We start from the raw sequence: 13,804 nt of genomic DNA on the forward strand, positions 1-13,804 counted from the left end.
GAAGGTAATTTTTATAATATACTACAGAAAAAAATTAAATGAGAAAAAATCTTAATCTTAAAAGCTCAAAGCTTAAAGTTCAGCTGATGTAAAAAAAAAAAAAAGTAAAATTTAGTAACCATTATGTATTTTTTTCAATTCTTTGCAAACAAGAAATAGAAGAAAACTTTTAAATGTAGAATAAAGAAAGAAAAACACTCCCCTTAGTCAAAAACAATCGAGGACGCCCTGCATCAAGTGCTAATCTACAAAATGAAATAAATTTAAATATTCGAAATAAGAAAGCAACGTCAGCAGTTGCAGATCATATAACTGGTTACTTGGAAATTCCAAGAGCATTTACTGACAAACTGTCGGAAGTAACAAGCCCGGATTCTTCTCTCCGCTTCCGGCGCCCCGCCCCCCACTGCCGGGCCTGCGCACGCGCGATTTTGGCGCATGCGCGTGGGGCGGAGAGAAGGAAGATGGCGTCTCCGAGCTTCCCGACGCCGCTGCATGGGCACGTGGGCCGCGGCGCCTTCAGCAATGTGTACGAGCCCGCGGAGGATACGTTCCTGCTGCTGGACGCGCTCGAGGCAGCAGCGGCCGAGCTGAAGGGGTGCGAGGGGGGTGAGGGGGGCGAGGGTCCCCGCGGGAGAGGGCTCGGGCGTCCTGGAGAGGCGGCGTTGAAGGAGAGCCAAGGAAAGGAGGGATGCTGTCTGCCCCGAGGCGGCGGTGTCCGCCTACTTGGCGACCACTGACACTAGAACGCAGTAACAGACGATTTTCCTGTAGTTACCTGTAATGAGCGGGCCAGGGAGCTGCCTACTTTCGCGAAGGTGCTGTTTTGGTCGCAGGAGCTCCATAGCTCCTTTTCACGCCGGCATATGTACGTCTTTTCCTTTCAGCCGTTAGTCTGAAGAACACAAGCCCCCGAGAGCAGCGATATTATAACACGTTCAAAAACCAAATATTCCGAAAAAATGCAGGAGACTGCGCCATGAAAAAAAAAAAAAAAAAACCAAATATTCCGAAAATATTGCTTATTAATACTAATTTTTTTAGTAAATATTAAAAGCTGCGTCGTGTTTAACTTACTCTGTACACAGAAGCACCCTGTAGCAACGGAAGGGCACAAAAATGAAATGAGGTTGTGGGATCCAGGCGTGGAGAAGTATTTTTAAGCCCACGGAACAGCGCTCTATGCCCTGTACCGATAGCCAGTTAGCCGGGTGTGGCTACCGAACCCTTGAAATGTGGCTGGTGCGACGCAGAACGTAGTTTTTCATTTAACTTAAAAATTTAAATAGCTACGTAGCTAGCAGCCTATGGAATTTTCCCGAGCACTTTATAAATAATAAACTTGACTTGTTCAAGTGCCCCCATAAATTTAAACGACATTAAAAGAATGAATACCGGGCGCCTGGGTGGCTCAGTTGGTTAAGCGACTGCCTTCGGCTCAGGTCATGATCCTGGAGTCCCGGGATCGAGTCCCACATCGGGCTCCCTGCTCAGCGGGGAGTCTGCTTCTCCCTCTGACCCTCCTCCCTCTCATGCTCTCTGTCTCTCATTCTCTCTCTCGCAAATAAATAAAATCTTAAAAAAAAAAAAAAAAGAATGAATACCTACATTGTAATTTTTTTAATGAAAGGAATTTGAGTAATTAGATTTATTTAAAGATCAGGACTTGAAATTGGTTTTCTCAAGACGCAACAGCTGTCAGGCTTCATAGATCTGTATTTCTGTATTTTATTTATCTCTCTTAAACCTGGTCAGATTTTTCCATATATAAAATGCCCCAACTCTTATTAAACTAGCTTTCCATTGTAAGCGATGGAACTTTGGGATTTACTGGAATATAGAATGGTACAGTACTGATTTTTATAATTTGCCTTTTAGTCTCAAGATACCCCCGAAAGATTTACAAACACAAATTGCATTGCAATTGCTGTGAAAGGAGCTGATTAAGTTGTGAAGTCAGATTATTTCTGGTCTTGGAATTCTGTTTATGAAAGCATGATAGTTATTTTCAAATAAAAGCCGCCTGGTAATATTCAACAGACCTTCCCACAGAATAATAAAGTTTTGTCAGATAATGTGGACTGGTTCCAGAAGTTAGAGGCTGCTGGAGTTTGTAGTTGGATAGTTGTTTGAGGAGTTGGTTGCTGGAGAGACCTCCTAAATCCCATCAAACCCATTTCTGTGATAGAAATAGTTGGTGCTTTTGATGCATATGTAGATTATAGGCAGGGAAATAAATTTAATTGAAGGATAAAATACAGTATAATGAAGAATTTATTCAAAAGCATGTTAAAGTTACTACTAATATTCATAAATATCAGATACTCTGATATTTTCCCAGTTCAGTGTACAGCTGTACAAATAAGGAATTTCTTTGCTGCTCTAAATCTATTAAGAGAAAGGAATTTTTTTCCCTAGGATATGCTAATGCATTTGTGAATGTTCTGTACTTTTAAATGATAGAGAAAACATCTTTCATAAATAAATAATGTAATACTACTAACCCTATCATTTTGGGAAAATACAAACTAGGAGCTCCTTGTGAGAAGGGTTGATGTTTTTCATATTAATATTTTCAACCCTCAACCTTATTCCATAATTTTTATGTGGTGGTTTGTAGAAATTAATTGAAAGCCATCTATTTTATGGACTTAAATTACAAACTCCAAACAATTTTGAGTTAAACAGAATTAAGTGAGCACGAAGTGGTTGTCAGAAATTAGTGTGTTTATAAATTTCTGTTGTATTTCCATATATTTGTGGACAAGGGATGCTGGAGAAATACATATTAAAAGTAGATTGAGAGTCATTTTCTGGGATGTATATTTTTATCCTACTATATTCATATTTATTTTATTTTGCTTTTTTTAGAGTGGAAATATGCCTTGAAGTAGGTTCAGGGTCTGGAGTGGTATCTGCATTCCTAGCCTCTATGATAGGTCCTCAAGCTTTGTACATGTAAGTGTAAGTGTATCAAATTCATCCGTATCTTCCACTAAGAAATTCACTAGGGGTATAACTGCTCGAATGAAATCATTTTTGTAAATAAATAATATATATCTGAAAGGGTCTACTTAAGTGTAGTAAGGACTCATTATAAATTATTCTTCCCTAAAAATTATAACTGCATGTCCAAAACTGTTCCATCATACTGCATAATTATGGAAGCAACAAAATAATTTTAGGGTATTTCTAAATTTGAAAATTTTTAGGTAAATAGTCTGATTACCAGAAAAAATTGGAAGTTACTTAAATTTTTTAAGAAAATTTGAGAATATGGAAAGTTTAAAGAAGAAAATAAAAGTCACTTCCAATTCTACCATATGTGGTCCAAGTATGTTTCTTTTTTTCCCCGATTTCCTGTGTTTTTCATTTAATATTGTATCATGACTATTTTTCAAAAATTCCTTTTAAATTTCATTTTTGTGATAGCATAGTATTCATTGGATTCATAATTTAGTAAATGCCTTCAGATGTGTATGCATGTATGTATATTTTCTACTCTTGCACATTTTATCAATATAACATTCTTTTTCATTAATATAACACATCTTTGTTTTTTTCCTTCACCATTATTAAAGCATTTTAATTTTTTTCTAAATCTGCTGTGTATAAAAGCAGTGGAGCGTTTTTAAATTTTTCAGTAATAGGCTTGCCTCATGGTCGTAAGATACAGTGTTCTTTCTTTTCTGTGTCTAGGTGCACTGACATCCACCCTGAGGCAGCAGCTTGCACTCTGGAGACGGCACACTGTAACAAAGTCCACATTCAGCCAGTAATTACAGACTTGGTGAGCTGTTCGTCCTTGTCCAATGATAGTTAATTTCCTTTTCAAATACGTTAAGGTTAAGATGGTTAGGTCAAAGAAGCTTGGGTGATTAATTAACTTTTTTTTTTTTTAAGATTTTATTTATTTATTTGAGAGAGAATGAGAGACAGCACGAGAGGGAAGAGGGTCAGAGGGAGAAGCAGACCCCCCGCTGAGCAGGGAGCCCGATGTGGGACTCGATGTGGGACTCGATCCCGGGACTCCAGGATCATGACCCGAGCCGATGGCAGTCGCTTAACCAACTGAGCCACCCAGGCACCCTAATTAACTTTTAATCCACTAAATAGTATACCCCATAATTTACAGAGTAAATTCTTGACTGTTGTAATTCATCTTGTCCAAAATTCAAAGGGAATTTCTACTGTCTTGGAAGGATCAGTCATCTTTTGGTCAGAAGTGACAGAGAATCCATTCACACTGGCTTAAGTAAAGAGAGAGTGTGGCTTCAGGCACAGCTGGCTCCAGGAACTCAAATGATACGATAGGCATCTTTTTCTTAGCTCTGAACTTCTCTATTGGCTCTATTTCTAGGTAGTCTTTCCCTTCATGGTAAGAAGATACTTGCATGTCTGTATCTTATTTCTCAGCAAACACCTCCCTCACCCCTCCGTGGAAAGAAACTCTTTCTATTCAGTTAGTCTAACAAGCCCCAGAATGAGTATTGCTTCGATCATCTTAGATCATATACCATCTCTCAATCTCTCACTATGGCCAAAGGGGATCAAAATACGGAGATGACTGGTTTAGGCCTGAGTCATAGTCCCACCCCGGCAGCTGCATTGGCATAAACCCTACCCAAGCCACATGGATTGAGAATGAGAGGAGATAGAGCTTACCCAATAGAGATCAAGGAGATAAAATCAGAAGAAAGCAGGGAATGAGGCCTGGGCAGGTAAAAACGACACATCACAATTACAGAACCATCATTTTATTTTAAGTTACACATATATTTTCCAGTTGCTGTTTTCCTTTAATATTTTAATTAGTAAGACTTGGATAATTTTGGACTTTTGTTGTTGTTATAAGTGCTTTTTTGTAAGCAAAAAATCATAACAGCATGTACCAGGTAGGGATAAGAAAAATGCTTTCTGTGCTTCTTGACCTGTATTATTCTTACAGTGGTAAGAGTATTTAGCTTTTCTGCTTTTTTTTTTTTTTTTTAATTTTATTTATTTGACAGAGACACAGCGAGAGAGGGAACACAAGCAGGGGGCGTGGGAGAGGGAGAAGCAGGCTTCCCGCCGAGCAGGGAGCCCGATGCAGGGTTCAATCTCAGGACCCTGGGATCATGACCTGAGCCAAAGGCAGACGCTTAACGACTGAGCCACCCAGGCGCCCCGATTTTCTGCTTTTTTAAACTCACAAATGACTTTTCCGCTTGGAAGGAATTAAGCCAAACATGTAAGAAATTCTTACCTATTAGAACTTGTTACTGCTATTAAAAACTAGATTATCAAGAAAGGTACTCAGGTGATTTACATGGGATCACTGTGGTGGTTTTGCCCTTTACAATTTTAACTTGTTTCTTTAATGTGTCCATGATTAGTGTTAAATATATGTTTTTGATATGATGATAAAACTTTAGAGATATAAGAAATTCAGAATATCTTTTTTTTTAACAGAGGTAGAAACTGAGGTGAGGTTCATTTTTTTAAAGTCACATGACTAATAAAGTGATAAATACAGAATTTAAGCCCAGACCGTGCTAATCTAAATCTTGGGGTCTCACAGCTGTTTCAGGACATGGCTTGTGGTAGTCCATGCCAGAGTCAGCTCTTTCAGTGGTTCAAGGTGATGGTGACACTGAGTACCGACAAAGAAAGAAGGAAGTAGGCATTAGCATAGGTATTATGATCCACTTACAAAACTCTACATTTGTTTATATTCAGAACACTGAGCATAGATTATCACAGCCATGATACAAAGTCATTGTTTTGGATAACTAAGCTTACGTGTTTACAAAGTAGTACTTTCATTTTGCTTTTTTAGTTTTAGAAAAAAGACTTTTTTCAGACATGTCATATGCCTTTCCTTATATTCCTAAAACAAACTAAACATAACTTTACCTTTGATTGATTCAGGGTCATTAATATGAACCTTAGTTACTATTCCGTGCTAGCTGTGATAATGGGGCTTATTCAGGGCTTTCTGTCTTTACACTGAGTAGCTAGAGCCTGCAGTGATTTTGAGTTTTTATTTCCTCTCCTCTTTGTCTCTCTCTTCACTTGCTTTATGTTGTCTTGTTTTACTATTACCTGTTGGTGGCATTTTCGCTCTCTTTTTCCATGTGCTCTGTGCTAGAATACCGAACAAGTGATTTAGTTAAACTTGTATTTAAACTAAGAGTTCGGGGCGACTGGGTGGCTCAGTCGTTAAGCGTCTGTCTTCGGCTCAGGTCATGATCCCAGGATCCTGGGATCGAGCCCCACATCGGGCTCCCTGCTCCACGGGGAGCCTGCTTCTCCCTCTCCCACTCCCCCTGCTTGTGCTCCTTTAAAAAAAAAATTTTTAAACTAAGAGTTCAGGGGCTCGGAAAAAGAGCCTCTCATATGAATAAAGTACATTTTGCTATATGGATTTAAAACTTCTTGTCAGAGGGCTTTTTTGCTTACTTCCCAATTCTTGGATCCGTTCTAATGCTCTGAGACCACCCAAAAGCTGAATGTGGATGAGTGAGAGATGTGTGTGATTAGACCTTATATCCAGCCTACCGTGACTTTCTTATTTAAATCCATTTTCTTTGTAAACTACCTCATTTTCCATGTTTTAATATCCATTTTTTCCTTTATTTAAAATCCAGTACTGCAATGATTATTAGTATATAGTACCTCAGAGCCATTATAAACAATTACAAAGCAAATTCTTTTCTAGTTTCCTTACTCAACATTTCTGGAAAATTACCTTCTGAGCTTTTTCTTTACAATGTGAGAAACTTAATTTATGTAATTGAAAATAAAGCTTTTGGTTATTTCAGATGTATTTCCTCACTGCAGTATCACTACTGAAAGGAACAGCAGATTCACCAGTCATCTTCCTACTTGCAGACAAGGGTATATCTGAATCACTTCCCTCAAAAATGTTATTCTTCACTTTTTAAATGAATAGGGAAAGAAAAGTTACCTCTAACATCTCCTCAAAGATGCTATTCGCGTGTTTTCTTTGAACTGTATAGTTAACAGGCTTCTTACGATGACAAACATAGAATTGCTTTTAGAAACCTGGATAAAATGGAAGTTGTGAGGCAGTGTTTCACGCTGTGTGTAAATACCCAGTGATGTGCCCAGTACTGAGATGGTATAACTGAGTATTAAATAACTTTGAATCACATAATGTAAAAGCTCTTTTCTCTCTAATTCTCCTTCAGCCATTTTGATTACATCTGGGAGAAGGTCTCAGTTTTAAACACTTGCAAATGTCTCGCTTTTTTTTCTCTTAAAGATTTTATTTATTTATTTATTTGAGAGACACAGAGGCTGTGAGAGAGCACGAGCAGGATAGAAGGAGAGGGAGAGGGACAAGCAGGCTCCCCGCTGAGCAGGGACCCCGATGCGGGGCTTGATGCAGGGCTCGATGCGGGGCTCCATGTGGGGCTCAATGAGGGGCTTGATGCGGGGCTTGATGCGGGGCTTGATCCCAGGACTCTGGGATCATGACCTGAGCTGAAGGCAAATGCCTAACCGACTGAGCCACCCAGGCTTCCCTGCAGATGTCTCTTTAACAAAGAGACAGATGACCTGGGTCACTCTCAGACTGGCAGCAGTACCTATAACCATAACATTTTTTTATTTATATCACATTTATCCTTGTAGTCATTTCTATTTCCAGGAAGTAATACTGATTTCCCTTAGAACAAACTTATTTAACAGAAAAAGGTCTATTTAATGAAAAATATTTAGTAAATAATGGTAGGTCCCTGTGCATATATGGGAGAATTATAAGAATGTTAATAAAATACCTAACACTTTGGACCCTGCCTTGAAGTACTTCAGCTATTCCATCTCAAGAAACAGCCTCAGGGGACACCTAGGTGGCACAATCGGTTAAGTGCAGTCGGTTAAGCACAGTCGGTTAGGTGTCCGACTCTTGATTTCAACTCAGGTCATGATCTCAGGGTTTGTGGGATCGAGCCCCGCATCAGGCTCCGAGCTCAGTGGGGAGTCTGCTTCCTCTCCCTCTACCCCGTTCCTGCATGTGTGCACGTGTGCTTGCTCTCTCTCTCAAATAAATCTTTAAAAAAAAAAAAAGAAACAGCCTCAGAATTCATGGGCAAGAGTCTGTACAAAGTGATAATTGAAGGAAATGGCTTTAGGGGTGAAAACCTATCCAGATAACAGTGTTTTTACTTTACTGTACCTGTGACAGTGCGGGGTGACATGACCAGATGTGATTTTGTGAGTATGTGTGTAATCAGTCATCAGAGGGATCCAAGGAATACTTTAAATGGCATTGTGCCCTAAAAGCACTTTGTTTAAAAAGACATTTTTGTTGTTGTTCCACAGAAAATTGTACCCAGTTGTTTAAAGGTTTACAAAATGCCAAACAACTGAGATTTTCAGTGTCTCTTCCACTTTTTTTAGCCCTTTCTTTGATATCTAATTGTTCCAGCCAGTATATTTATAATTAAAGTAGAAAGCAAATATAAATACACATACACATATATGTATATATATTTTTATACATATATGTGTTTTCTGTTATTTTTTGTCATCTCATAAAACATTTCTCTTGGTTACAGAAAATAAATGTTTAAGTTAGAGCAATAGCTTTAGAGTATATGTATATCGATACAGAACATAGGAGAGCTTGCTTCCTTATTTAATCTTCTAAAAGTGAACCCAGAGTGTAAACATATGAGCTGTCAAAAAGCAGAGGCTTTTTGGACATTTTATGTTCATTCTGTTAGTTTAATTTCCTATTTTCAGGTAAATGCATATAATCTATATCTAAATGAAAATGTAAAAATATTTATCTCCATCTCTGTCTACAGTTTTAGCCCTCTAACACATTGTTCTCTAAAAACATGGGAAGAAAGTATTTTTAAACTTTTATTTATTTATCTATTTTAATTCTGAGTCTAGCTTAAAATTCTGACTATTGAAACATTTAGGTCAAAGGCTTACTACCAAGATTGAAGGAAAAAGTTGATCTTCTGGTGTTTAATCCCCCCTATGTAGTGACTCCACCTGAAGAGGTAAGACATGTAACAAGATTTAATTATTAATATTTTCAGCTATTTTCTTTAAAATCAAATGAACTTCATTATATGACATTAGTCAGCTGCTGATTAACACAGACTGGTCTGATATTATTCCTAATTGTCAATAATTAAGTATGTTGGTAGACATAGGAAAGGAATCTCAAACTAATGGAAATACAGTGACCCGTATTCATCCTTAAAATTCTCATCGAAATCAGGCCATATATTTAAATTTGCATGTGTGTGTCCTCTACCATGAATTGCAAATTTGCTAAACAATATTTTAAATCATCCTTAAATTCATTATAGGAATTCTTTCTGAAAGTCAACAATTTCCTCCTTTCACAGGTGTTGGGGGGGTGACTCTTATTTCAGGTAGGGAAAAGAAACATCTTGAAATATATGGTTTGGAAAATCTCAGTAATGAAGCGGTAAATCATATCCCAATTTAAAGAGAGAATGGTCAAGGCAGACAAAGTTTAATAACGAACTAAGGCTAGCTTTCCTTGAATTATTCATGATCCTGTTTTATTCATTGATGAATCGTTCTCTGGCAAGGCTGATAAACATTACATTCTCCTCTACGAAGATGGCAAAAGTCTCTGTAGCTGCTATTACTACTAAGGGCAGCTAAGCAACTAAGAACTTGTTGCTCCTCTGACACAAGAACTCATTTGAGAAGGAAAGTCATAAGGTGAACAGAGATTGAGGGCAATGCAACTTAATACAACTCTTTAGGAAAGGACTATGTGAATAAATATCAAGAGTGATAAAAATGTTTCAGTCCAGTAATTTCAGTCCTTGAGATATAATTTAAGAAAATCATTCAAGGGACGTCTGGATGGCTCAGTCGTTTGAGCCTCTGCCTTCAGCTAGAGTCATGATCCCAGGGTTCTGAGATCGAGTCCCGAGTCAGGCTTCTTGCTCAGCGGGGAGCCTGCTTCTCCCTCTGCCTGCCGCTCTCCCCTGCTTCTGCGCTCGCTCGCTCTCTCGCTGTCTCTCTCTCTGACAAATAAATAATATAATGAGAGCCCCACGTGGGACTCTGCGCTCAGCACGAGGCTGCTTGGATATTCTCTCCCTCTGCCCCTTCTCTGCTCCCTTGCTCTCTCTCTCGCTCGCTCTCTCTGAAACAAATAAATGTTTTTAAAAAATTAGATACAAAAAAATTTAAGTAAATGAATGCATTGGATGCTCATCAATAGCTACATAAGATATTATACTTTTCCATTATAAAATACTAGGCAGCCATTAAAAGAGTAAAATAGAACCATACCTGATCACATGAAGAGCTCATCTTAAGGTATTGTTGAGTGAGAAAAGCAAGATATGGGGTAAAAATATAGAATATAATCCTGTCTTTGTAAAACATGGACAAAAAAGAAAAAAACATGGTGTGTGTAAGATGGGGAAGGAGCAGACAAGCAAAACAGTAAAAGGGGAAAGTGCAATTTTTTTAAAAAGCAGGTATATGAATGTATTTCCCTTATCTGTAAAATAATATATGTATATAGTTACAGGTATAAATGAATTTAATGGAGAAATATACCATTTAAATGAATAAAAGCAGTAGGCATGATTGTATACAATTTGTTTAAACTAAAATATGGACAAAACCATTGAAGGATAAGAAAGAAAATAATTGTTAGGGTTAAAATAGTTCTTGAATGTTTTTTTCAAAATATTCTTTAGTTTTGAAAATGATACACAGTGATAAGAATCTAAAGATTTTTAATACCATATGAACTCTCATGTGTTTTGTTTCTACGATAGAATTAGATCGTTACGGGGAAAAATGCTTTGGTGAACCTTTATATATTAAATAGGTTCCTTAAAAAGGTGTGTACAATTCATACTTTAAATCTAGAAGAGAGCCAGATGCAGCAGGACATGTAGTTTCAACAAACTTCCTGCAGAGTAGATCTCTTATAATGTAAGATCTGCCTTTTAGTTTCTTCCTGATTGTTATGTATTAAGTATAAGAATCACCTATGTCTATCAATATAAACATTGCATAAATAGTAACAACTATTACTAAGCACTTGATATTTGCAGAGCACTGTTTTCAAACTTCAAATATATTTCCTCTGTTATTGCTAGCAATGGAAAAAATTAATTTGTTACCATTTTTCTACTTTAACAGTTAAAACTATTGTTTTTCTGATTTCACTGATAAGGGAGGAAACTAATTCACAAAAATGACAAACTTCCATAAGGTCACAGGGCTAGGAAATGGTGGGGCTCAGATTCAACTTTTCTGCCTCCTGGACAGCAGTAAAATACAAAGTATATACTTGTTTGGTGAATGTTACTTGTCAAAAAGATTTTGTGTGTGATTCTAAATGTAACTTGAATCAAAACAAAACGGTCTTTTTTAAATGGTCACAGGTAGGACGTCATGGAGTAGAAGCCATTTGGGCTGGTGGCAGAAATGGTCGGGAAGTCATGGACCGATTCTTCCCACTGGCTCCAGACCTTTTGTCACCAAGAGGATTATTCTATCTGGTTACCATTAAAGAAAACAATCCAGGTAATCCAGACTACTTTATCTTTTAACCACTTACTTTGCTGAAATCAAAAGTTAATAATGTTAAAGACTGTAAAGTAACCTGAAATACTGTAAATATAATCACTGACAACAGCTCACACAAACATAACATTCATATTGAAAGAAGAGAGATTTTTAAGATACAGTTTTTTCTGGTTTTAGAAAGTAGTATTTTTTTAAAGGGAGAGGACAGTTTTTCCCCTAATAAAATAATATTCAAACACAAAATCTGTAATTTCTTCTTTTAACACCTCACCCTGAATATTATGAATTTTCTCTCCACATTGTAGTCTACATGCCCTTGACAATTCTGCTATGTACTCTTTAGTTCATGTGAAGTTTTGTTACGAAAGCTACCTCATGGTATGGAGTTTTAGATCTTGGTTTTCAGATGACTCCGTACTAAATTGACCATAATCTTTCTTCTATTTCAGTACACAAGTTTGATTTTCATCTTATATCTTATGTCCTTAGCCCCTCAAATCACATAATGATTACTAAGTTTTGCTTTGTTTGTAAGTCCATTTTCTTAATTCAGTCTTTTTAGTATCACTTATTTACAAAAGGGAAGGTGTTGCTTTTTTCAATATACCTGAAAGAAATAAGCTATTTCATTTACTTCCACTGTACAGTTTGCCCTACTTTCATTGACTTTTTTCATCCCAAAGGAAAGGCCAGGATTGGAGCCAAGCAACTAAACTAATTACTTGCTATAACGACAAGTTTAATTAATGTTTCTGTTGAGTCCAGAGTAAGCCACCACTGCAAAGCAAGGCCGTTCAGTATGATTAGAGTTCTCCACGACACCTTGAAAATGCAGGTGCTCCCATTTGACTAAAGTCCATTTTAATAGAAATTTACTTGGTATACATTGTTTTCTCAGATAAGTAGAATTTGCAAATAGTCTGCGTTTATCATCTTATTAAACTGTTTAGTGATCATACACTCTTCACTAGATGATTTTAATTGGATTTTACCTTTTGTTTTAATTTTTATTCTAGAAGAAATTTTGAAAACAATGACGACAAGAGGTCTACAAGGGACTATTGCACTTTCCAGACAAGCAGGCCAAGAACTCCTCTCAGTCCTGAAGTTTACCAAGTCCTAACTTACTGTGTGTGCTGTGTATTATGCTGGATTGTATATATTGATAATATATATTATATTGAATATATATGTGAATATGTATAGAGAGAGAAGCTGAAAATATTTGGCATATTTTGAAAATGAAGTCATTTCTTCGTTAACAAGTGAAATTGTCAGGTTATATAGAAAAAGGTGGGAAGGGCATTGCATTCCCTTTTCCCCAGGTAATCAAGCCTACAGAAATAGTTGAGTAAGTGCTAGTAAATGCATTTAGAATATATATTATTTGCATTTTACGTATAAAACCTGAACATGAGTGATGTATCCAGTCACTAAACATGAGTCAGGTCTGAAGGTGTTCCTAATGTACTACTGAGGGAAAAAAGCAAGTTACAAAACAGTATGATCCTGTATGTATAATTTTGAAACCCAGCAGAGAGGGTATGTGTGTATGTGAACATCGGAACATCTCAGAAGGTACATGGCAGGAGGGAACGCAGGACTTTTGCTCTTTTATGGTAGCATTTGCACAATGGTAACATATGACTTGTATAATTTTAAAAAGGTTTTCATTTAAAAATTTTTTTAATTTACTTTCACTTGTTCACTGTCTCCATTCTATTTCTATTACTTAGAATGCCTTCTGCCTCCATGTTTCTCCCTGGTCAGATTTTTCCTGCCTTTTATCCTTTGTCATATATTTCTGTTTTCTTCTTTCCTATATGTGTAGGATCAGAGTGAGTGGAATCTAGAATTTATTTTTAATTGGGCTATATTCAGAATCAACTGGAGAAGCTTTTTAAGATTATAAATTCCTAAGCCTGACCATAGATCCGTGGACTCCTCTGCTGAACAGACCTAAAAATGGCCTCTTTTAAAACATGCTTCCCAGTGTTCCTTAAGGTAGTGCACCAAATTTTAAAACTATTGGGTTTTTTTGTTTTGTTTTGTTTGTTTTTAAAGATCTATTTATTTATTTGACAGAGAGCACAAGCAGAGGGAGCAGCAGAGGGAGAGGGAGAAGCAGACTCCCCATGGAGCAGGGAGCCTGACACGGGGCTTGATCCCAGGACCCCGAGATCATGACCTAGGCTGAAGGTAGACACTAAACTGACTGAGCCACCCAGGTGCCCCTAGAACTATT

The 13,804-nt window shown here is 37.2% G+C and overlaps 1 protein-coding gene across 3 annotated transcripts; it reads left to right on the forward strand.

The window, feature by feature from the left end:
• The first annotated feature begins 449 nt into the window (after positions 1 to 449).
• On the forward strand, positions 450 to 13,253 carry N6AMT1 (N-6 adenine-specific DNA methyltransferase 1). Of its 3 annotated transcripts, XM_035017538.1 has the most exons (6): positions 450 to 598; positions 2,872 to 2,958; positions 3,700 to 3,790; positions 8,937 to 9,020; positions 11,415 to 11,556; positions 12,576 to 13,253. In XM_035017538.1, the coding sequence occupies exons 1-6, from the start codon at positions 465 to 467 to the stop codon at positions 12,680 to 12,682; spliced, it is 645 nt and encodes a 214-aa protein (XP_034873429.1). In that variant the 5' UTR covers positions 450 to 464; the 3' UTR covers positions 12,683 to 13,253. The 3 variants fall into 3 exon arrangements, with proteins under 3 accessions (XP_034873429.1, XP_034873431.1, XP_034873432.1); XM_035017540.1 differs by lacking the exon at positions 8,937 to 9,020; XM_035017541.1 differs by lacking the exon at positions 2,872 to 2,958.
• Positions 13,254 to 13,804: the final 551 nt, after the last annotated feature.

Source organism: Mirounga leonina, unplaced genomic scaffold, assembly GCF_011800145.1.
Source record: "Mirounga leonina isolate KUSES-001 unplaced genomic scaffold, KU_Mleo_1.0 Mir_172, whole genome shotgun sequence".
NCBI classification, from domain to species: domain Eukaryota; kingdom Metazoa; phylum Chordata; class Mammalia; order Carnivora; family Phocidae; genus Mirounga; species Mirounga leonina.

What these genes read in the sequence shown, in the direction of transcription:
- N6AMT1 (XM_035017538.1), top strand. Translation starts at nt 465, where the DNA reads ATGGCGTCTCCGAGCTTCCCGACGCCGCTGCATGGGCACGTGGGCCGC. An exon ending in GGTCCTCAAGCTTTGTACAT is followed by an intron (nt 2,959 to 3,699) that starts GTAAGTGTAAGT and finishes TTCTGTGTCTAG; the next exon opens with GTGCACTGACATCCACCCTG. An exon ending in CATTAAAGAAAACAATCCAG is followed by an intron (nt 11,557 to 12,575) that starts GTAATCCAGACT and finishes TTTTTATTCTAG; the next exon opens with AAGAAATTTTGAAAACAATG.